This window comes from Trichosurus vulpecula, chromosome 3 (genome assembly GCF_011100635.1).
Source record: "Trichosurus vulpecula isolate mTriVul1 chromosome 3, mTriVul1.pri, whole genome shotgun sequence".
NCBI lineage: Eukaryota > Metazoa > Chordata > Mammalia > Diprotodontia > Phalangeridae > Trichosurus > Trichosurus vulpecula.
Window position 1 is genome coordinate 48,253,407 of NC_050575.1, and position 24,971 is coordinate 48,278,377.

General features: G+C 38.6%; 1 protein-coding gene across 7 annotated transcripts in view; it reads right to left on the reverse strand.

The window, feature by feature from the left end:
- The window catches only part of MTA1 (metastasis associated 1), a 285,890-nt gene that overhangs the window by 81,082 nt on the left and 179,837 nt on the right, over positions 1–24,971 (reverse strand). For all 7 annotated transcript variants that reach the window (XM_036749079.1, XM_036749078.1, XM_036749077.1 and 4 more), the window contains one exon: positions 21,509–21,608. In XM_036749079.1, coding sequence (XP_036604974.1) covers positions 21,509–21,608 — 100 coding nt within the window. The remainder of the gene's footprint in view (positions 1–21,508; positions 21,609–24,971) is intronic.

Below are 24,971 nucleotides of genomic sequence, written 5' to 3' on the forward strand. Positions count from 1 at the left end.
TTAATTGAGCATATGAAAAGCAAAGGATGGGAAATTAACCATGCAAAGACTCAAGGAACAGCTCAAACTGTAAAGTTTTTGGGTATACAATGGAATAAAAGACTGCAAGAAATTCTCCCAAAAGCTCGACAGAAAGTTTAAGATTTTCCTAACCCCGCCAATAAGAAAGAGGCACAAAATTTCATAGGACTATTTGGATATTGGAGCCATCACATACCAAATCTTGGACAAATTCTGAAACCCTTATAATATAAAGTTACAAGGAAAAATTTGAATTTGATTGGGGACTTGAACAGAGTAAAGCTTTTGAAGAAGCCAAGGCTGCTATACAATTGACTTTTGATTTATGGCCTATGCAAAGTGGACTGATGGAATTACCAGTAACTGTACAAGATGACTATGTGAATTGGACTTTATGGTAGAAGCAACAAAGCAGAAATGTACCCTTAGGATTTTGGTCAAGGAAGTTGTTAGCTGCATTGAAAAGAAGTTGTTAGCTGCATTGGATTTTGGTAGAGACGAAACAACTCTGGACCATGAAGTGATACTGAGGCCTAGAATCCTGATTATGACTTGGATAATGAGTATCCAGCATCTCACAGAATTGGACATGCACAAGAGGCTAGCATAATTAAATGGAAAAATAGTATATTCAAAATAGCTCAAAAACAGGCAAAAGTGGAGGTTCTGCTCTACATGAATCTATAGCAAACACAGACACTGATGGAAATGAGAAACCCTTTGAACCAAGGCAACAGTTGGTACAGTCCTTGGTAAAACGGAATGATGGATATGATGGAATAACTGAAGAACAGAAGAAACGTGCACGGTTTACTGATGGGAAAGCAAAATATTTGGGACATAAGCTATTAAAACAGAGAAAGGAGAACAATGTCATATATTCACTGACTCATGGGCACTAGCTAATGGGTTAGCTACATGGATGCCTGTATTGGCAACCAAAAATGGGCTCCTTAGCACTTAGTCAACAAGTGCCCTTGACTAGTTTGGCTTTTTCCCCTGAACTGAATACTGTTTGTATGTTGGACTGGAGTAAGCTTGTCGGCCCCTTCACCTTGCTTCCCTTGTTTAAGCTGATGGAAAGAACCTGTGCTTTCCCGGTCAACCCCTTCACCTTGCTTAAGCAGATTGAAAGAACCTGTGCTTTCCCCAGCGTACCTTACACCCCCGCAGAAGCTGGATGGTTAAAAGCAGCTCCCGTTGGAGCCAGAGGCTGCTACAGCCACAGCCACAGCTGAAGCAGGAGCTGCCAGTAGCAGAGCTGACCTACAGGAGGAAGCTGAACAAAGACTTCAGGCCAGTGGGTAATCTTTTTACCATAGAGGGGGAAGCATGATTTTGCTTTATGCAATCATGCTTCTCTGTAGCCTCCTGGTTACTCTTTCAAGGCGTACTTATTGGGCCTGGAAGCTTTTGATCAATATATCAAAATGGGGTTGCTGGTTCATGGGTTGGTTACTGTGGAGCCTAAATATATGTTTTGATTCTTCTGCCTTCTACTTTGAGAGTTTCTTATATCCGGCGGTTCCGAACCTTTCAGACATGTTTATGATCCTCTTTGACATTATAAACTCTGCCCTCCTAATACAATGCCAATGCGGAAAAACCAAAATTGGGAAATTCATGGTAAACAAGTTTGGGGCAAAGAACTATGGGAAGATATATGGGACATGTCTTTGGTACTAATTTGTCAGTTTTTCATGTAGATGATCAAGTGCCCCTCACTATGCCAGAACATGAGTACAATGCACATGCTGATCGATTAGCAAAGATTGCTACTGAACATATTGTCCCCACACTAACATCAACTGATGATCTAGTACTAGCAACATGGGCCCACCAAACAGCTGGACATTTAGGGGTGTAGGCCACACACTGGTGGGCACAAGATCGAGGTACTAGTATCTCTTATTCATTGTTAAAACAAATAACAAAGGAATGCCATATATGTCAGTTGGAAAAGGAATGAACTATTCCTTGGGTAGTAATTGGGGAAATAGCAAGGGGAAAAGTTCTAGCCCAAATTTGGCAGATAGATTATTTTGGACTACTACCCAAGATAAAGGATGCAAATTTATATGTACTTGTGTTGACACCTATTCAGGTGTACTAGTGGTTTGGACTTACAAGAATGCAAACCAGAAAAACACCTGTAAAACTCTAGATATTATAAGTTTATATTACGGAACCCCAATGCATGTTCAAAGTGACAATGGGTCACATTTCAAAGGTAATGAGAGGAAGAGATATTGTTTACTGAACAATTTAGAGTGGATATATCATATTCCATATCATCCACAAGCATCTGGATTGATAGGAAGAATGAATGGATTGTTGAAAGAACAGTTAAGAAAGTTAAGTTCTAATAATTCATATCAACATTGGAAGGATAATTTGTTTACTGCTTGATGTAATTTGAATAATACACCATTAGGAAGAAGTACAGCTCTGGCCAGAATGATGACCCCGAATCTGCAAATCAGAAAACAGTAAACACATAATATCATTTCTCTTCCCAATTTTTCCTCTACTTCTCTAACTTGCTTTTCCAAATCCTATTTGAGCTCTTCCATGGCCTGGGACCAGTTCATGTTTTTCTTGGAGGCTTTTGTTGTAGGCTCTTTGACTTTGTTGACTTCTTCTGGCTGTATGTTTTGGTCTTCTCTGTCACCAAAGTAAGATTCCAAAGTCTGAGACTGAATCTGGGTGCGTTTTCGCTGCCTGACCATATTCCCAACCAATTAACTTGACCCTTGAGTTTCTCAGCGGGGTATGACTGCTTGTAGACTAAAGAGTTCTATGTTCCAAGCTTGGGGGGATGCGCCAGCTCTGCCACAACAGCACTCCTCCTCCCCCAAGAACCCCCAACCTGGACTGGACTTAGATCTTCAGCAGGCTCTGCACTCCTGCTCTGATCTGCCACTTAATTCCTCCCACCAGGTGGGCCTGGGGCCAGAAGCAACTGCAGCTGTAGTTCTGTAGCTGCCCCACCACCGCTGCCTCCGGGGCGGTAGCCAAACCGCTAACTCCTTCCACTCCCGCAGCTTTTCCCACTAACCTTCTCTGTTGTCTTTGGTGTTTGTGGGCTGAGAAGTCTGGTAACTGCTGCAGCTCAGTGATTCAGGGCGCTAGGGCACGCTCCGCCCAGCTCCTGGTCTGGTTGGTCCGCGCCGCCCACGCTGCGCTCTGCTCTGCTCCGCTCCCAACTCCATGCAGGATAGACCTTACCCAGAGACCATCCAGGCTGTCCTGGGCTGGAGTCCTGCTTCCCTCTGCTATTTTGTGGGTTCTGTAGTTCTAGAATTGGTTCAGAGCCATTTTTTATAGGTTTTTGGAGGGACTCGGTGGGGAGCTCACACTAGTCCCTGCTTCCAGCCGTCATCTTCGTAAACACATAATATCCAAAATACTGAGTATTGGACTGTGAAGGGAGATGTCTTACGACAATACCCAGGAATATCTTGCTTGGCAGGATAAGATTTAAATTGCTTAGAGAACTTTTGGTTGGACAGAAGAGATAAAAAACAAATCTCTACTGGGATATGTATGAGAATCCCTAAGAATCATTTTGGATGGATATTACCTAAACCAGGATTAGCAGCTCGAGGAATACATGTATTAGCTGGAGTGATAGATTCTAGTTATCAAGAAGAAATTATTGCAACACTCCAGAATTTAGGTGAAGAACCTATACATACCTATACAATGATAGAATAGTTCAATTGATTATTATTCCTTGTGAAACAATACCTCTTGTGAAAACTGACCCTCCTTCCAGAATAACTATCAGAGGAAAGGAAGGATTTGGTTCTACCGACAGAATAAAATTGGGAGCTAAAGTATGGGTAAAACGGAAACCAGACAATGTTCCAAAGGCTGCAGAAATTATAGCACATGGGAAAGACAATACTGTAACAGTAGTCTACCAGGAGAAAATGATTATGAAACTGTACCCTTGACTCACGTATTCTATTGTGAATGAGGCTATGATAGTTTGTTTCTTTTTGGCCTTTTGTCTCTTAAATTTGTTTGTGAGATTGGTTTCCTGCAGGCTTAGTACCATCTAGTTGCAGATGCCTGGTTGCTTAAGCCAGATGTCACCCTCTGATGTGTTTGGATGTCACCTCTAAACCTGCCCATGACTGTGATGTGTCACCTCTGGACCTGGCATCAACTGAATTCCAGATGCCAGCTTGCTAAAAAACTGACCTCTTGAATACGACTCTTTATCTCTGGGGAAGGGAAAGCTCTACGTCCAATTTCAGCAAGAAGCAGCTTTGGAGAATGAGATCTTCGCCCCTTACCCTAAGATTTTGAGCCCCATTCATTTGAGAGAGAAATGACGACATTGTTTTATATACTTATTTTGTGTTATTCCTGTTATACTGTTGTGTAAAGTTCTGTTCACACCAGTTATTCCAGAATTCCCACTGCCCTATGTAATGGATAAAAGATCTTGGGGCCGAAAGTATTAGCAATTTTGATTTTGAAGATCTTTCCCACTTATTAATAGGCCATGTGACCTGTTTCAATCACAGGATCTGTGATGACTAACTTTGATAGACTTGGCTCTTCTCAGCAATATAAGGTTCTAAGACAGCTCCAAAAGGCTCATGATGAAAAAAGCTATCCACATCCAGAAAATGAATTATGGAGTGTGCATGCAGACTGAAGCAAACTATTTGCTCTTTTTTTTTTGTTTCTTCTTATTTGTGGTTCATTCCACTGATTATAATTCTTCTTTACAACTTGACTGTCATGAAAATATGTTTAATGTGAAGCTATATGCAGAACCTATATTGGATTACATGCTGTCTTGGGTGGGAGAGGGGCAGAAAATTTGGAACTGAGAAACTAGTGGAACTGAATGTTACAAACTAAAAAAAAATAAATTTAAAAGAAAAAAATATTTTTATATTAGTATTTTTAAAAAATCAAATGAGACAGAGAAAAAACTAAAAAGAAAAATAAGAATAATTCAGGAAAAAACAACAAGATTATGCAAAGAAAGTCAACCAGTTAGAAAAGGAGATCCAGAATCTTAAAGAAGAAAATGACTCCTTGAAAATCAGAACAGCGTAAGGGAAAGCCAGTGAAGCTGTAAGAGATCAAGAAGTAGACAACACATAAAGAATGAACAAATAAAAGGGAATGTGAAACATAAGAAAAACAACTAATCGGGAAAACAGATCAAGAGAAAACATAAGAATAATCAGACTACTTGAAAGCTATTCTCAAAAAAGGGATCTTCTTTTAAATTAAATTTTATTTTACCAGAACACAAATACAAAATAGAGAAAAGAAAAACATCATAAACTTATTGAAACTTAAATATAAAGAAAGAAAAAAAGCATGTCATGTGCATAGCAGAACATAGGAGAGTATTCAAAATATGTAACAATAAATTTTCATTTCAAGAAAGCCTGTATGATAAATAATATACCTTGTGTTGAAAATTTTCCATCTTTTCTTTGCTTTCTTGTGTTTTCTTTTGTTCTCTACTGTGTACTTTTCAACTTTGTTCTTTTTTCCCCTTCCCCCACCCCCCAGAAGGCTACAATTTAAGATATTTATTGATATGTACACACACATACAGATATATACATACACTTATACATATACACATGCACATATAGACGTATACTTTCCCAAACATAATCTACTCCTGATCTTTGTTTTTTATGTTTGTACATATCTTTTGTTTCCTATCCTTCCTGCCTCCTCTACTTTACTTTTACCTGCTACACTGCTTTCCTATTACTTGCCTTTCCCCCTCTACGGATCCCTACCCTATCTCCTCATTCCAATTAATCTAAACTCCCTTTATCTATTCCCTCATTCTCCCCTCTAAAAATGCCTCCCTTGTCCTCTCCCCCCTCACTAACCCCTACCATTTTATTTCTTTTAAATTTAGAAGACTTTATACTCTTCTAAATATGTATGTATTGTTCCCTCTTAAACCCATTCGCAATGAAAGTAGGTTATAAACTACTAGCCTTCCTCCCCCATCTAAATCCTCTTTTGCTCTTCATGTTTTGTTTAATTATTTCTTGATCTCTTATAATTTTAGTGGCTTCACTTTGCCCAATTCTAATTTTCAAGGTGTCATTTTCCTCCTTGAGATTCTGGATCTCCTTTTCTAATTGCTTGACCTTCCTTTCACAACCTTCTTGTTTTTCTTGGATTATTTTTAGTTTTTAGTTTTTTCTTCCATCTCTGTCACTTGATTTTTAAAATCTTTTTTAAGATCTTCTATAAACTCTTTTAGGGCGAGTGACCATTTAACGTTGCTCTTTGGGGATTTCTTCAATGTCCTCCTCTGAAGGTGAACCCGGGTCATCTCTATTCCTGTAATAGGTTTCTGTGGTTGGATTCTTTCTCCTTTGCCTGTGCATTTTTTTTTTGTGGTAATAACTTGATTTTTATAATCACCTCTAGCCCTGGGGTATGGGAAATACCCCAGATCTCCAGTTCCCTCTAGCCTGGAACCAAAGCCAAACCTCCAACCTCCTGCAAATGCCCACAGCCAGGGGCTTTCTGCCCCACTGTTTCTGCACTCACTGGGCATGTGTTGGTTTCTTCTCACCCCGACCTTCCTGGGCTCAAACGCAGGATTCCCCTCACTATCCTGGGGCAAAAAGTTCCAGTGGCTGGGGCTGAGGCAGCCTCTCAAACCAACTAACCACAGGGCTTGCCACTTGTTGTTAAAACAGAACCTAGACTGGAGGTGTTACTCCTCCCCAGGACTATACCCAGTCCGGGGTTCTTCAGATCTTCTCAGACTGTCCCTGGAAGATCCTGGTTGCCCCTATTCTTCTTTGTCTCCACCCATACTTTGTTTTCCCTAAGGTGCTATTTTAACTCTTTTGTGGGGGAAAATCTTGAAAGTTTGGAATTTTTTGACCTACTCTGCCACCTTCCCAGAATCCTCTCCCAAAAAAAAAGAGGAATCTTGATATAACAATTGAAGAAATTAATTAAAGAAAACTGTCCTGAAGCATTGAAACGAGAGGGGAAAGTAGAAATAGAAAAAATCCATCACCTGAAAGACATTCTATGAGGAAAACTCACAGGAATATTATAGTCAAATTCTGAAACCTCCAGCTCAAGGACAAAACATAATGAGCAACAAGAAAAAATACTTTACATACGGCAGTACCACAATTAGAATCACACAAGACCTAGTGGCAACACTAAAAGATTACAGGTCTTGGAACATCAAAGAGCAAAAGAACTGGGCTTCATATCCAGGAATGCTACAAATAACTCTGAATGGGAAAAAAAGGGACATTTAATGAATTGTCAGACATTCAGGACTTTGTTTTCATGCTGCCATCTTGGGTCCACACCCCAGGACTTTGTTGAAAAAAAAAAACACCCCTGAACTTGAGAAGATTTGACATACAAGAACCTAGAGAATATAAGGTACATACTGTGTGAAGTAAATAAAATGTGAAGACTTCACAGGGAAGATATGTATAAATATACATCTATACTAAGAAATGTTTAAGTATCAAGAAATAGGGAAATAGGGAAGTGGAAAAATTCTGAGGCAATGAGAGTTTGATGGCTCAGCCTCTAGGAAAGTTTACCCTGAAACTTTCTGTTCTTTCTTCTGGTTCTGGTTTAAAGATTTGCTCAGTAAGAATAGGGTCACTGTGACCTGCCTTCCTTTACTGTAAAAGTACTGTAGAAGAATGGAGAGGGTCTCCCCCTCCCCTTATCCTATTCTCCTTCTTTAGATTTATAGATGTCACCTCAGTTGTAATCATTAACTAAGGGAATGGGAATTGGAGTTTCTGTGCCTCGATTTCCCAGTTGTTTGTCTACCTTTCGTGCTCAGATTGTAAGCCTGCCTCCCAGACAATGATGAGAAGGGTCAGAGGTGGGCAGGAATTCTCTTGTGTTAGGTATAATTATGGGTGCTTTGCCCTTTGTAAAGTGCCTCCCTGCCTAGATCCGTTCTGGCAGAGGATGCCCTATTCTCAAGAATTGAGTAAAATTTATTTCTGTTCCCCCGCTGAGATGACTCGTTATTATAAATTTAATTGGTAAGGGTCTTTCATCCCACACAACACAAATCACAAGGGACTCAATAAGGATAAACCTACCTTCTATGTATGTAAAACATAAAATCTATGTCTAAGATTGTTATTAGTAATTAGGTAACATAAGAAAGATTGGAGTAGACCTGCGTATGATGACTTCAAAAAGTAAGACTGCTCAAGAACAGCTAAAACAGTAATTATCTTATATAAATGAGTTGTGAGAGGAAGAACCAATATAGAGGACCTAGAAGTGGGGTGGGGGCTGTTAGTTCTGGAAACCTACTTTCACTGGGAATGGGTTTAAAAGAGAAAAAAAATATATACATCTAGAAGAATATAATAGTCTTCTAAATTTGGAAAGAAATAAAACTCTAAGGAGATGGGGGGGGGAGGGTAAAGGAGGGATCTTTAGAGGGAAGGGTGAGGGAATAGGTTAAAAGGTATAGAAGGGCGTTTAGATTAATGGGAATGGGAGGATAACGGAGGGATTGTTGGAGAAGGGGGTAGGTTAAGTAATAGGAGAGCAAAGTAGTGGGTAGAAGTAAAGTAGAAGAGTTAGAAGAGATAGGAAAAAGGACATATGCACAAACATAAAAACAAAGATTAGGAGTAGAATCTCTTAGGGAAAGTATATGTTTATATATGTATACATACGTATATATGTATGTGTACATCAATATCTATATATAAATATATCCATGCTTAACTGTGGCCTGGGGGAAGGAAGGAGGAAAAAAACAAACAAAGCAAAAAGTGTACAGAAGAGAAAAAAAGAAAACCTAGAAGGAAGCAAAGAAAAGATGGAAAGCTTTCAACATAACATGCAACATTTAATATATAAGCTTTCTTGAAATGGAAAGTTATTGCTATATATTCTGAATTCTCTCCTACATTCTGCTGTGTACATGATTTGTTTTCCTTTTCTTATTTTACATTTAAGTTTAATATTTAAATTTATGTTTCCTTTTCCTTATGTATTTAAGTTTCCTTATGTATTTAAGTTCTAATATTTGCCTAAAAAAGAGATTAAAAAATGTACATAATAAATAAATGCTTTATAGCAATCTTAAAAAAAAGTAAAAAAGCATGAACATTATAATTCAGGAAAATGCAAATCAAGACTTTCCAGACCTATTAGAACCTGAGGCCAAAGTAAAGATTAAAAAGTCTGTGCAGTTCATCTCCTGAAAGGAACCTCAAAGAGAAAAGTCCCAGGAATAGTACAGCCAAATCCCAGAGTTTCTGCAGCAAAGAAAAAAAAAATAGTGCAAGCATCCAGAAAGCAGTTCAAGTACAAAGGAACTGCAGTCAGATCACATAAAACTTCACACACAAGTTTCAACTAAAAATAAGAGATCTTCGACTATTCCAAAATACTAAGGATATAGAAGCTCACAACGAAGAATAACTTACCCTCCAAAACTTAGTATAATATTAAGGGGGAAAATGGACCTTTAATAGAATAGGAAGTTATCAAGTATTTCAGATGACAACTAGGAAATTATTATGAACTCCAAAATACAAAAGGAATCAAGAGGAACCTTCAAAGGTAAAATTCTTCAGGTAATTAGAAAGGACTATTTATGAAATGATGTTAACAATCTAATGAGGGAAAAGAAACAATTGTCCCTGCAGAAATTGTCTTCAAAGAGTACTGAGGAAATTGAATAAGGAAAATGGAGGTACTGGAGGGTAGATTGGTTCTAAGTGTTGTAAGAAGGGAGAAAGAATGACAAATGGAATTGATTAGTGTAGAAAGAAGGAATAAAGGGGTAGAATTTGCCATTTTGCAAAAGTGGAAATATGATAAGGACATACAAATATGGAGTGAGGGGGTGAGGGTATCAATAGACCTTGCTCTAATCTAGGGAGAAGAGGGAAAGGTAGAATTCATAGAAAGAAGTTACCACAGAGAGATGTAAAAATATGTCAAACATTCCCAAGAAGAACAAAAAGAGGAGAAACAATAGGTATACCAAGAAGGGCTAAAAAAAAATTTCAGTCCAAGCAAAGCATTTAGTGAATTCTCAAGCACAAGAACATCAAGAAGTCTGTCATATGAAACACTGTGGAAGCCATAGCCATTAACGCTGTACATCTTATATCATATCAAAGCTAGCATCTTAAATTCTGATGTACTGCCCAAACTGTCCAATTAAAAACTGTTTGAGCTGCATTAGCTCAAGGAAATGAGAAACTTATCCTGTGAGGCATGGTTAGTTCGGATAACCCCATCCTAGTTCGGGACTGTGGGTACTCCCTGCAAACCTCCTCTAAATCCCATGTAAAGAGCTATTTGTCTATCAAGACCCATGAACCACTGAGAGGATAAGAAAACTGCTAGTGCACCTTAAAAAATAGTAACATATCAAACAATTTGGGAATGTGGGAAGAGAAGCCTTAAGAAAGAGAATAATACTGGGGAGAAAAGAGCTGCAACCAAAACAAGCTCCCTGATTCCAAAGGGGAGGGAGGGAAGTGAAAGGAAGAAAGATCTGGGAATGAAGCAGGTGTCCATCAACTGTTGTTATTTGTTGTTTTGCAGTTGATTTTAGAATTTTTTTGGCAAAGATACTGGAGTGGTTTCCCATTTCCTTCTCCAACTAACGGATGAGGATACTAAGGCAAACAGGGCTAAGTTACTTGCCCAGAGTCACACAGCTAATAAGTGTCTGTGGCCACATTTGAACTCAGGAGAAGTCCTCCTAACTCCAGGCCCAGCACTCTATCTACTGTGTCACCTAGCTGCTTCTGCCCACCAATTAGGGAATGGAAAAAGTGAGGAAAGAGACTATTACAGATAATCTCAGGTTAGAGTGAACCAATACAGAGTGAGCTGAAGAGAACCAGATTTAAGATTTAAGAACCTTGATCAATGTAATAGACAAACTTGTCTCCAAGCTTCCTGTTATCAAGCACATCATCTACGTCCTTGAAAGGGAGGTGACAGAAAACAGGTAAAGACATACTTTTGTGTACTTGGCCACTGCATGGAATTGTTTTTCTGGACTATCATCATTTGTTAATAAGTTTGTTTTCCTTTCTCTCAGTTTTCATTATGTAGAGGTATTGGAGAGAGGGGGTAGGGTGGGAAGGATAGGAGCAAAGGACCATTTAAACTTTTAACAAATACATATAAAGGAACAGAAGGCAGTACAGATAAGCAAGGCAGTTTTGAAATTATCATGGAATTATGTGTCTATTTTGAAAGCAAGCAGTTTAAAATGGAAATTCATGTTTCATATTGCAACCTTATTTGTGTTCTGCTGCATATATGCAGAATATAACAAAAAAAAAAGCTTTTTTGATCTTTTAAATCCAGAATTTTAAAAAACAACTTTTAAACCTTTTTTCAAAATATAGATTTCAGGGAGAAAAGGGAACAAACTGGAGATGAAATATCATACACAAAAGAATAACAAGGAGGGCAATTTGGCTGAAATGTAGAAAGCAGAAAGGAGAGGAATGTACCATGAGCCTGGAAAGGAAGAGTGCCACATTGTGAAAAGTCAAGCAGAAGAGTTTGTATTTTATAGACACTAAAGGTCCTTGAACAAGGAACTGGTATCAAAGAAATATACTTCATACATAACAATGGGGCAGGGGGAGAAGAAGAGGGCAGCAGAGCCAAGATGGCAAAATAAAAACAGGTACTTACCTGAGCTCTCCCAAATTCTCCTCCAAATATCTTTAAAATAATGCCTCAAAACAAATTCTGGAGCTACAAAACCAACAAAAGGATGGGGTAAAACAATTTTCCAGCTCAAGACAACTTAGGAGGTCAGCAGGAAAAGTTTGTCTCACTGGGGTATGACTGACATTCAGTCCAGTGTAGGCCACCCCTGGCAAGCCAGCAGGGAGGCCCCAAGCTCCAGGGCAAGCCAGTAGCAAGGCCCAGAAAAGCCAGCAGGAGGCCTTGGAAGCAACTGAATCATTTAACAATGGCTTCCAGAGCTTTCAGCCCACAGATGGTAAAGGAGTTGGACCACTGGTCAGAAGAAAATTACAGGGAGGGGGCAGCTAGGTGGCGCAGTGAGTAGAGCACCGGCTCTGGAGTCAGGAGGACCTGAATTCAAATCCAGCCTCAGACATTTGACACACTTACTAGCTGTGTGACCTTGGGCAAATCACTTAACCCCAACTGCTCTGCCTTCCCCTCTCCAAAAAAAAAATTTAAAAAAAAAAAAAAAAAAAGAAAATTACAGGGAACCCTTTGCTGGCAGTGGGGGCAGGATTCACTTGCACTGCCCATATTCAATTTTGGTCCTCAGTTACAGGGCAAGGAACCACACTAGCACACTAGAGTTTGTGGCCATAGAGGAGTGGGGACACTGGTTGGAGTTCTAAGGCAGAAAAAAGTGCTTGAAGTCACTCAGACCAGAGCACAGGTTAGGAAAGAAGTGACCACACCTCTTTGGATCATATCACACTGGAAGAACTGAAAACTTACAGAGTAAGAACTCCAAATCCACAGAGCTGCAGAAGAGAGTGCTGAGGGGAGAGTGGAGACTACAGGACTAAGTGGGGAGAGGACACAGGCAAGCAGACAGTTAGGATTCCTGAGTGATTGTTTACAGGAAGGCCCTAGCAGGGTGGGAAGGTTACAAGGTGACTTGGCTCTTTGCTGTAATACTGTGTTTTAATCTCCTTGTTGCTACATTGAGGTGGGCTTACTGGTTTACTGCTATATCAATTGGAACTACTGGTTCTGGGATTTGATTCTTTGGTGCTTGAATAAATGTTATACTTCCGCTGCCTTCTACCTATAGAGTTTTTCATACTTTGCGATTTGGAACCATACAGACATGTTCATCGTCATCTTCGAGGTCATGAATCTTGCCTTACTGATACATTACCCTGATTTCATAGCTGTAGGAGATAGAGAGGTGAAATGAGAAACTGGGAAACTAATTAGGAGGTTGCTATGATAGTACAGGTGAAAAGTGATAAGCATTTTGAAGATGGTAGGCACATCTGAGTAAAGAACATGGATGGAAAGACCATGTGGTGACAGAATCAATAGTAACTGTTTTGAATATGAACTGTGAGGAATATGAGAAATGTAAAATGTGAAGAAGAGTCAAGGATGACTTCTAGATAACTAACTTGGGTCACTGGTGCCACTACTGTGGTACCCACAAAAGAAAAAGGTAAGCTTAGAAGAGATAAAGGTAGAATGAATTTTATTTTATACATACTGAATATGAGATACCTAAGAACAGCCAAATGAGGTTGTTAAATAAATAGCAGGTGATCGAGGATTAAATATCAAGAAGCAAAATGGAGCTAGATATAGAGCATAAAGTCATCTGCAGAGAAGTGACAGTTAAATCCATGGGAGCTAAGGAGCTCACCAGGGGAGCATGTACAGAGAGAAGATGGCACAAGAATACTAGTTAAACAAGGAGAGCCAAAGCAGCTCAAGGGTAAAGTAGATGTCTATACAAACAAAGAAGCCAGGAGTGGGGAGAAAGGCTGACACTTAAATGTCATTCTCATCTGAACACATAAACACGCATATATAAATTTTACTCAACAAGGAAATAGGGAAAGGGAAGAAAGAGTAATTACAGGTAAGGAAGAAAAAGGGAGGGATTAGTTCTAAGCAAAACAAGATATAAAGATACACAAAAGTATTTATAGCTCTTTTTGATGTGGCAAATAATGAGAATCTTAGGGGGTGTCCGTCAGTTGGGGAATTCCTGAACAAGTTATGGTACATAAATGTGATGGAATAATGTTGTGCTGTAAGAAGTGATAAAGGAAATCATCTCAGAGAACTCTGCAAAGATTTCTATGAAATAATGAAGAGTGGAACAGATAGAACCAGGAGAACAATTTATACAATAACAATATTGTAGAGAAAAACAACTTTGAAAGACCTAGGAACTCTTAACAGTATTCCATGGTTCCATAGGGAAGATGACAAAACATGCTACACACCTCATAGACAGGTAAAAGACTCAGATTATTCAACAGGACATTGTCTCAATATTGTCTTTTGGACATGGCCAATGTGGAAATTTGTTTTGACTGACTATACATGCTTTTAACAAGGGTTTTGTTTTCCTTCAGTCTCAACTAGGGTGGTAGAAGGGTTGGCCCTGGGGTAGAATAGGGAGAAGTTGGATTTTTACCAACTGAAAAAATAAATCTGTAAGAACTCTTATAAATATAATAATCAGTCACGATTCCAGACGACTATTGATGACACATGCTATCCATTATAGAAGGGTGAAGAATTCTGGGTGCAGAATGAGACATATGTATTTTTGTATCCAGCCATTGAGGGAATTTGTTTGACTTGACTGTGTATTTGTTATAATAAATTTGTTTCTCTTTTTTCCAGTGTGGAAATTTCTGTTAATTTAAAAAAATAGGCTTGGGGGAGGGAGGTATGTACAGATGTGATGCGCTGCATCCACTTTCAAATAGGGTCAGTTATTATTGGTTTTACTCTGTTAAGAGATACTTCTCTTATGGAGAATGGAAGAGTTTATGACCAAAGATGAGGTAGAGAGCATTAAGAAATGCAAAATGGATAATTTTGATTATGTCAAATTGAAAAGTTTTTGCTGAAACAAAGCCAATGCAACTAAGATTAGGAGGGAAGCAGAAAACTGGGAAAGAATTTTTACAACCAGGCCTCATCTCTAAAATATACAGAGAACTGAGTCAAATTTATAGGAATACAAGTCATTCCCCCATTGAGAAAAGGTCAAAGGATATGAATAGGCAGTTTTCAGAGGAAGAAATTAAAGATATCTACTCATATGAAAAAATGCTCTAAATCGCTATTGATTAGAGAGATGCAAATCAAAACAACTCTCAGGTACTACAACTCTCCCATCATATTGGGTAACATGACAAGACAGGAAAATGAGAAATGCTGGAGAGGATGTGGGAAAATAGGAACACTGTTACATTGTTGGTGGAGTTGGGAACCCACCCAACCATTCTGGACAGCAATTTGGAACTATGCCCAAAGGGCTATAAAAATGTGCATACCCAGCAATAACAATTCTAGGGCTGTATCCCAAAGAGATCATACAAGTGGGGAATGGACCCATATGTACAAAAATATTTATAGCAGCTCTTTTTGTGGTGGCATAGAACTGCAAATGAAGGGGATGCCCATCAATTGGGGAATGGCTAAACAAGCTGTGGTATATGAATGTAATGGAATACTACTGTGCTGTAAGAAATGGAGAACATACAGATTTCACAATAACCTGGAAAGACCTACATGATCTGATGCTGAGTGAGGGGAGCAGAACCAGGAGAACATCATACATGATTATAGATACACAGTATCCGTGATAAGTAGCTTTGATAGACTTGGCTCTTCTCAGCAATACAAGGTTCAAAGACAGCTCCAAAGGACTCATGATGGAAAGAGCCATCTACATCCAGAGAAAGAATTACGGAGTCTGAATGAAAATTGAGGCAAACTATTTGCTCTTTTTTTCTCTTCTTTTTTGGTTTTGTTTCTTCTTTCTCATGATTCATTCCATTGGTCATAATTCTTTACAACTTTAATGTGAAGGTATATGTAGAACATATATTGGATTCCATGCCGCCTTGGGTGGGGGGAGGGGAAGGAAGGGGAGAAAATCTGAACTCAAAAATTTGTGGAGCTGAGAGCTATAAACTAAAAATAATTTTTTTTAAAAAAAGAGATACTTCTCACTAAATGAAATAATCTGTAAATGTAATGTAAAAACAAAACCTCAATGACATTTTTAAAGGGGAGGTGAAAAGGTTGATTCTTGAACTACATCTTGAAGGAACGGAGATATTTTATGAGGTTGAGATGAGAAAAGAATACACTTCCAGGCCCGAGTTTACATAAAACAGGAGATGGAGTGTTACGTGTGGTAAGACACAAGGCTAGTTTGGTTGAATGGCAGAATACAAGAGGCAGTGTAGGTTGTGAAAGGCTTTAAAAGTTATAAAGGTAATTAAGTCTGATTATACAGGCAAAAGGAAGGCATGAGAATTTGTCAAAGAGAAGTATAGGTTAGATAATAAAAAGTACCCTGAAGTTATATGATTTCTGATTTAGCACTTACTTTTTATATTCCCCAAGTAAAAAACTTGGATATGGGTACAGCAACTGCTTCCCTAGTCAAAACCTTGTGCAATGGGTGGTGCTCGTAAGAAGAGAATAGTGAGGAGAGGCAACATCATTGGACAAAGTGTTGAATGACATAAGAGCAGACAGAAAAAAAAGGAAGCAAATAAGCTTTATGGAGGCAGGGAACACTCATACAGGAAAGGTGGGTAGAAGGGATCTGCTGCAGTTGTAGATGAAGTTAGATGTCCAACATGGACGAAATGGTATAGGTTTTTATGATTCTTATCTGGGCCAAGCAAGACCAGGAAGTGGAGGTATGGATTGAAAAACTGGATCTGAGGTTCAAGAATGGTGCTGACTCATCTGAGGTAGGGCAGGGTAGGAGAAAATACAGGGGGAAATTGATGGCTAGCTGATATTCAAACTCCTGTTGGAGGGAAAAGCCCTGTTACTGCTGGTCTTATTCTGAATTGGCTGAATTGGATTGTTTGAGCTTCCTGAAAGGCTTCCTGATTTACTGGCTCAGGTGGGCTAATGCATTCCTAAATACAGTCTAAACTTAGGTAGCAGCTATATAACCAGAAACAAGGGGTCAGAAGCAAGAGGTGCTATGGAGATGAACAGCTCTGTTATGTTCTTGAATTTACTTTTTTATGAATTTATTTATTTTTAGTTTTAAATATCTACTTCCATAAGTTTTAAATTTTCTCTGCCTCCCTCCCCTCCCTAAGATGGTGTGCAATCTGATATAGGCTCTACATACACATTCCTATTAAACATATTTTCATGTCATGTTGTATAGAAGAATTAGAATGAATGGAAGAAACCATGAGAAAGAAAAATAAAACAAGACAAAAAAAGAGGGCGGTCTGCTTTGATCTGCATTCAGACCCCATATTTCTTTGTCTGGATGTGGACGGCATTTTCTATCCTGAGTCTTTTGGAATTGTTTTAAGTCCTTGCAATGCTGAGATGAGCTAAGTCTATCAAAAGAAGTCATCGAACAACGTGGCTGTTACTGTGTACAATGTTCTCCTGGTTCTGGTCACTTCACTCAGCATCAGTTCATATAAGTCTCTGCAGGTTTTTTTGAAGTCTGCCTGTTCATCATTTCTTATAGCACAACAGTACTTCATTACATTCATATACCAAAACTTGTTCAGCCACTTCCCAGTTGATAGGCATCCCCCTCAATATCCAGTTCTTAGCCACCACAAAAAGAGCTGCTATACAATGTTTTTGTACATATGGGTCCTTTCCCCATTTCTATGATCTCTTTGGGATATTGACCTGGTAGTGGTATTGCTGGATAAAAGGGTATGCACATTTTTATAGCTCTTTGGGCATAATTCCAAATTGCTCTCCAGAATGGTTGGATCAGTTCACAACTCCACCAATAATGAATTAGTGTTCCAATTTTCCCACATCTCCAGCATTTATAATTTTCCTGTTCTGTCATGTTATCCAATCTGATAGGTACAAGGGGGCTCCTCAGAGTTGTTTTGATTTGAATTTCTCTAATCAATAATGATTTAGAATATTTTCTCATATGACTAATTTCTTCATCTGAAAACTGCCTGTTCATATCCTTTGACCATTTATCAATTGGGGAATGACTTATATTCTTATAAATTTGACTCAGTTCTCTTTATATTTGAGAAATGATGCCTTAATCAGAGACAGTGGTTATAAAAACTCTATCCCAATTATCTGCTTCCCTTTTAATCTTGGTTACACAAAATCATCCATTTTGGGGGGCAGCTAGGTGGCCCAGTGAGTACAGCACCAGCCCTGGAGTCAGGAAGACCCAAGTTCAATCCAGCTTTAGACACTTGACCTTGGGCAAGTCACTTAATCCTAACTGCCCTGCCCAAAACAACAAAAAACAAACAAACAAAATTATCCATTTTGCATCTCATACTGTTCTCTATCTCGTTTGGTCATAAATTCTTCCATTCTCCATAAATCTTACACGTAAACTATTTCTTGGTCTCTTAATTTGCTTATAGTATCAGCCTTCATATTATCTTCTTGAATTTAAACAGAAGGATAGAACTGGCTGTTGAAGTACAGCTGATGGACTGGCGAGGAACTAACCAAACTGTCTTAGAGTTCATGAAATAAATTCTGAAAATGGAAACAAATGACTGAATAAATAGAAAAATGAAGGAACATAAAGATACTCATGTAGTACAGCACTGTCACAAACTCAGATTATAAAGCGATTTGATAAAAGACCAAAACAAGAACAAATAATAATACAGGCTAAGTAGAAAAGAAAGGCTTAGAAAAAAACAATACAAGAAAAGGCAAAAGCTGGGGGACGAGAAAAATGTAAAAGTATATGAAAAGGGCTATATTAGACAATGAAGCAAAAACAAACAAAATGTTTAAATAATATAACAACTTACAATTTCTGTTTGCCTTAATTTCCACAGCTGTAAAATGGGGATAATACCTCATAGGGTTGCAGTGATGGTCAAATGAGATAACAATTGCTAAGCGCTCAGCACAGTGCCTGGCATGTAGTAAGTGCTATACAAATGCTATTGTTAAACTTCCTCTTTATTTGTTTATTGTGAATTTACTCTTCTCATCATTATCATCAACCAGTTATTAAATATTTATCATGTGACAATAAATGAGAAAGGTGAGGTACAGAAAGGTTAAGTGACTTGCCAAAGGTCAATTAATTAAGTGGCTGTGTCAGGATCTGAACTTGAACTTTCTTGATGTCAAGTTCAGTGCCCCTTCTGTTGTGCTGCTTCTCCTCTTGTTGATTCTCTAATTTTTATATTTTCAAGCCAAATCTAGCTGTCTTCCTCTTATGCTTATATAAGATATCAAAGGATTTATAGGAAATGGATAGTTATCTAGAAAAACACAAAAAACTCAAATTAACGAAACAAGAAATAAATTTAGGAAGAAACCAAACAGGAGGAAAAACTCAAGGAAAGATGGATAAAGTGAATTCTAGCAAACAGTTAAAAATAATTCCTATGCTATACATCATGTTCTCAGAAGTAGAGAAAAACCCATTTCTGAGGAAAAAAATGGTCTTTATGCCTAGACCAAGAAATAAAGAAGAAAAAACCTAACGATGTCAAAGACATTTTAAATAAAATATGAATGCAGCTTAAAAATAGCTTAAAAATTATTCATTGTGGACAAGTGTTACTTAGACCAGAGACACAAGAAGATTTCAATATTAGGAAAACAATGAGCCTAATCAATCACAGTAGCAACCAAAATGACAAAACTGAGATCAGATCAATAAAAATGGTCAAAAGGCCTTTGACAAAATACAATGGTCATATGCCCAAAGGGCTATAAAACTGGGCACACCCTTTGAACTAGCAATACTACTCCCAGATATGTACCCTATAAAGATAAAAAGGGGGGGGGGACAGAGAGGACCTATTTATACAAAAATATTAATAGGTCTTTTAGTGATGGTACAAAATTGGAAAATGAAGGGATGCCCAACAATTTGGGGAATGGCTGAACAAGCTGTGGTATATGACTGCAATAGATTCATAATTTGGAATAACAATAATAATAATAATAATAATAGAATTGTGCTATAAGAAATGACAAGCAGGTTGATTTCAGAAAAACCTGGAAAGGCTGCTTGGAAAAGAGAAAAATAGATTGGCAGAAATTAGGCTTGCTCTGACATCTCAAACCATATTCTGCAATGAACTCTAAATGTATGAATAACCTGGATATAAAAAGTCACATCATAAAAAATTTAGAAGGAAAGAAGCTGTTATAATAATAGATAAGTTCTTTATCAAACAAAGGCTAAAGATGAGAGATAAATACATAATTTCAATTATGGGAAATTTATTATTTAACATGGAGAAGCTTTTGTATAAACAAAATCAACAGTTTAATTAGAGAACTCAACTAAGAAAAAAATCTTTTTGACAAATTTCTCTGATAAAGGACTGATTTCTAACTCACATAGGGAATTGATAGATAAGAGGCATATGCCAATAGATATAAACAGCAAGTTTTCAAAACGGGGCAAGCGATCAACAATTGCACGGGAAAAATGCTTAACATTATAGATAACATGAGAAATGCTGATCGAAACAATCCTTAGATTTCAATTGATTCCCATCAGACTGGAAAAGATGAAAGAAAAGGAAAATGAAAACTGCTGGAGGGTCTGTGAGAGGACAGGATGCTGAAGTACTGGTGATGGAGGTGTGAAGGGGTCCAACCTCATCATAGTGGCGTATTATCTGTAATTCCTGCAACTAGGGAAGCTAAGGATGGTAAATTGCTTGATCTTAAGAGTTTTAAGCTGCAGTTAAAACTGACTGATGTCTGCATCATGTCCAGCACTACAATGGTGGCCTAAAAGAGGGTTGAAAGAACTGAAGTTGAAAAAAGAACAGGTCAAAGCTGGAGTGCCAACGAGCACTGGGATTGAGACACTGAGTGGCTGATAAACTTCTAATCAGGGTGAGATACGGACACCCAATGTCAAAAATAAACAAATAGTAAAGCTATTCTGAAAAATAATTTGAAACTATATGAAGAAAGTCATTGAACTATGAACATTTAATCTGGTGATACCACTACTTCACATACCCCTGAAAGAGAACAAAAGGGTAAAGGATCTACATTTATGCAGAAATATTTATAGAAACATTTTTCGTTGTAGCAGTGACAAAGATAAGAACTAGACTTGGGAAATAACTAATGGAGAGAACTCTCAGATGAGGAAACACCCTCTACTGGTATTAATCCATAACTGTTTTGCAATTTACAGGTTTACACTGATGCCTGGGACACTGAGATATTAAATTAATTCCCAAAATCACATAGTCAATAAACATCAGGGGTACCAGTTGAATTTAGGCCTTCCTTACTTTGAATCTAGCTGTTTATCCACTACACCAGGCATTTTTAACTTTTTTGTTATTGTTCATGCTCCCCATTCCACTTCCTTTGGCAGTCTAATAAAGCCTATCCACTCCTCACAATGCAAATCAATTATACTGAAATACAATTATCAAATTATTTTTAAAAAAAGTTCACAGATCCAGGTTAAGAATCCCAGTACTATGCTACAAAATACTAAAAAACAAGTAATAACTTACTCAGAACAGACTGATTCCTTGAGAAGGGAATTTCTTTGTGTACTTGCCCTCAGACCTACTTAGAATTTACCAATGTCCCTTGGGCAAGAGAGGGTAACACAGAAATACAAATGTTTTAGTAGTGACTTTTCATTTGGCAGGTGAAGGACTGAGCAAGAAGTAACAAAAAGGAATCTGTCCATCTGCACGCTGTTAGGTACTAAAAGTCGACTTGAATCTATCACTGCCATCTGTCAAAATCCACTTACCAGTGTAATATCTCTGGAGGCTGCTGCAGCACTCATATGTAAGCTTGGCTGTCTGACTGAACTACTGCAGTCTAGGGCACGGGCAAAAGTACCAACAGATCTGAAAGAGATGAGAAAAAAACCAAACGTGAATTTTCTGTGAAAGGTAAGAGTTGGCTAAGATGCCACACAATTCCCCAAAACCAAGCCTAGAACAATCCCATCCCAGATACCTTTTCTAATGGCCACCAATGTAACCTATATTAAATTCATGGCTTTGCTACCTATTTGTAAGCTTTTAAAAAGTACTTTTTTGTTGTCTTGGCTTCAGTTTCTTCAGCTATAAATTAAGGGGAGAAACTAGATTATGCATCAAGGATCCCATGGTAAACTTTTAATGCATTAGTCTCAAAAATATCCTCACCTGACAATTATCTTATAGTTCCAACACTAAACTTCAGCTTTTTGTCCTAAAAGAGCTGATACATCCCCCAAAGTGTCTATAATAATTGGGTGGGAAAGGCCTATTGTATAACAACAACATTGTTACAACAATGTTGTTAACAACAACAATAACAACAACAAAAAAAACACTGCATAAGAAAATTGAATCCCTGACTGCTAGCCTATCCACAGACAAGCTGTGTGATGTGATCTGACTTGTTTCATTCACAGGACCTCATGTTCTACTTCACCATAAGCTCTAATCCCTACAATTCTCTTTGTGTTGCCTTCCTTCTTATAGAGAAAGGACTTGATAATGATGACCCAAAAACTTATTAAGAACCAAGCTGCAAATGAGGACAAGTAGGCTGAATTACCCATCCTCTGGGGACTCAAGGGATGGAACACTGAGCGTCTCTCAATCTATCTAACATACACTATTAAGGGACTTCCTATAGAAATAACTAATGGCGGGGCAGCTAGGTGGCGCAGTGAATAGAGCCCTGGAGTCAGGAGGACCCGAGTTCAAATTCAGCCTCAGACACTTGACACACACTAGCTGTGTGACCTTGGGCAAGTCACTTAACCCCAATTGACTGGCCCTCCCCCCTCCAAAATAAATAGCTAATGACAAAATAAAAAATTAAATTTTAAAAATGTTCTCTGGGGCTCAGAAATGCTATTCCCAGAGTCAAGAATACACACTGCTTCTTCTGCAAATTTCAGGTGCCATGGAGATATATGTAAAAAAAAAAATTTGCTGCCTGAACACACAAAAGTGTAAGAACTGTTTTGACAGAATCAGTTACATGCTGTCAATGTGAAATTTCCCTTTTAGAAGAAAAGGTGAAAAAGTTTGAGGGGTATTATGTTCTAGTTTGCTGAATAGGGTTAAGGCTTAAGTAACGATCCCATAAGAAAAAGACATCAACAAGATAGCTTCATCACACAGTAACGCATAATAAGAATATTGGAGACTTACAAAGCAGAATGATATCCATATTAAATCTGTGTAAGATGACTGTCATCAAATCAGGATAGGTTTACAAGGAATCAAAGGATCATGAATTTAGAGCTGAAAGATATTTAAGAGATTATCCAATCCAACTGCCTCATTTTTCAGGTAAGGAAACTTAAGTCTAGAAAGATGAAAGGACTTGCCCAAATTTACATATATAGTATCAGAGTCTGGATGCAAACCCAAGTCTTCAAGACTTCAAAACTATAGCTTTTTCTAATGTAACATATTACCTCCTAGAGGTCAGGGCATTTGATTCCATCTGCATAGGGCTTTAATAAAAGATGGAAAAGAACTCAACAGATAAAGAGTAGGGACAGAGCCAACATGGTGGGGTAGAAGAACAGCCCAACTCTACACCAAACTCTTCCAAAAAAGAACTACAAAACCCACCAGACCAAATTCTTCATGGAAAATCCAAGGAAGTCCTGAGTTTTGCTTGTTTTTTTTTTTTTCGCCCAGGTTAGCAAAAGGTCTGTGCCCTATCAGGATAGGGTCAGAAATAGAACATTTCAAGGAGGGGCTGTGCACCAAAACAAAGGGAAGCTGAAGACCCACACTAAGGCACCTCAACATCATGCAGGGTGCAAGAAAAGGTGTCAATTGGGAGCTTCGCTACTGGTTACAGTTTTGAGTCCTAGATCCAAGGTGAACTGAGAAGACCCTATACCATAGGGTGGCAGTTTATCCTCTATTTTTGAAGATAACCAAGACATCACAGATGATGTCTTGACTTTGGTATGAATTAGATTTAAGTAATGCAGAGTTGCACAAAGTCATCAGCCTCAACTCTCTCTTCCTCAGACATCGAAGTCCAGTGGCAGGACAAAAGTCAAGATGACTGGCAATGGCCAGGATGCAGGTAGTATTTTCTTCAGTAGTCTTTTGAACCTCCTTTTCCATTTGGCTAATTCTGCCTTTCAAGGCATTCTTCTCCTCATTGGCTTTTTGGAGCTCTTTTGCCATTTGGGTTAGTATATTTTTTAAGGTGTTATTTTCTTCAGTATTTTTTTGGATCTCCTTTAGCAAGTAATTGACTTGTTTTTCATGGTTTTCTCGTATCATTCTCATTTCTCTTCCCAGTTTTTCCTCTACTTCTCTTACTTGCTTTTCCAAATCCTTTTTGAGCTCTTCCATGGCCTGAGATCAATTCATATTTTGATGTAGGCTCTTTGACTTTGTTGACTTCTTCTGGCTGTATGTTTTGATCTTCTTTGTCACCAAAAAAAGATTATAAAGTCAGAGTCTAAATCTGAGGTCATTTTCGCTGCCTGTTCATGTTCCCAGGCAACTACTTGACCCTTGATCTTTTTGTCAGGGTATGACTTCTTGTAGAGTAGAGAGTACTTTGTCCTAAGCTTTAGGGGCTGCACTGCTGTTTTCAGAGCTAACACTAAGCTCTGCCGCATCACTGCTCCTCCTCCCCCAAGGACTGCCAACCAGGACTGCAACTTAGATCCAAGCAGGCCAAAGCAGGCTCTGCACTCCTGCTCCCCGCTCCTTAATTCCTCCCCCCGGGTTGGCCTGGGACCATAAGGAACCACAGCTGGAGCTCTGGAAGCAGCCTCAGAGCTGCACCACCTCCACTGCCTCCTGGGGCTGGGTCCGACCATGCACTTCTCTCTCCAATCCAGCAGTTTTTCCCAATCACCTTCTCTGTTGTCTTTGGTGTTTGTGGGTTGAGGAGTCTGGTACTTGCCACAGCTCACAGTGATTCAGGGCCTTATGGCCTGTTCTGCCCAGCTTCCAGTCTGGTTGGTCCTGGCAGGGCCCATGTTGGCTGCTGTACTTGGCTCTACTCCCTACTCCATGTGATAGACCCTTCCCAACCACCATCCAGGCTGTACTTGTCTGATTCAAATCTCAATGCATAGTTACCAGGGTTTAACAAAGTCCCAACTTCAGGTTTACAAGCTGGAGGGCTCTTAACTACAGCTGCCCAGAGTCTGCACATCAACACACCTCCAAGAGTGAGAGCCCCCAGCAAATAGCTCTGTCCTCTCTTTTTATAAACTCTTTAGC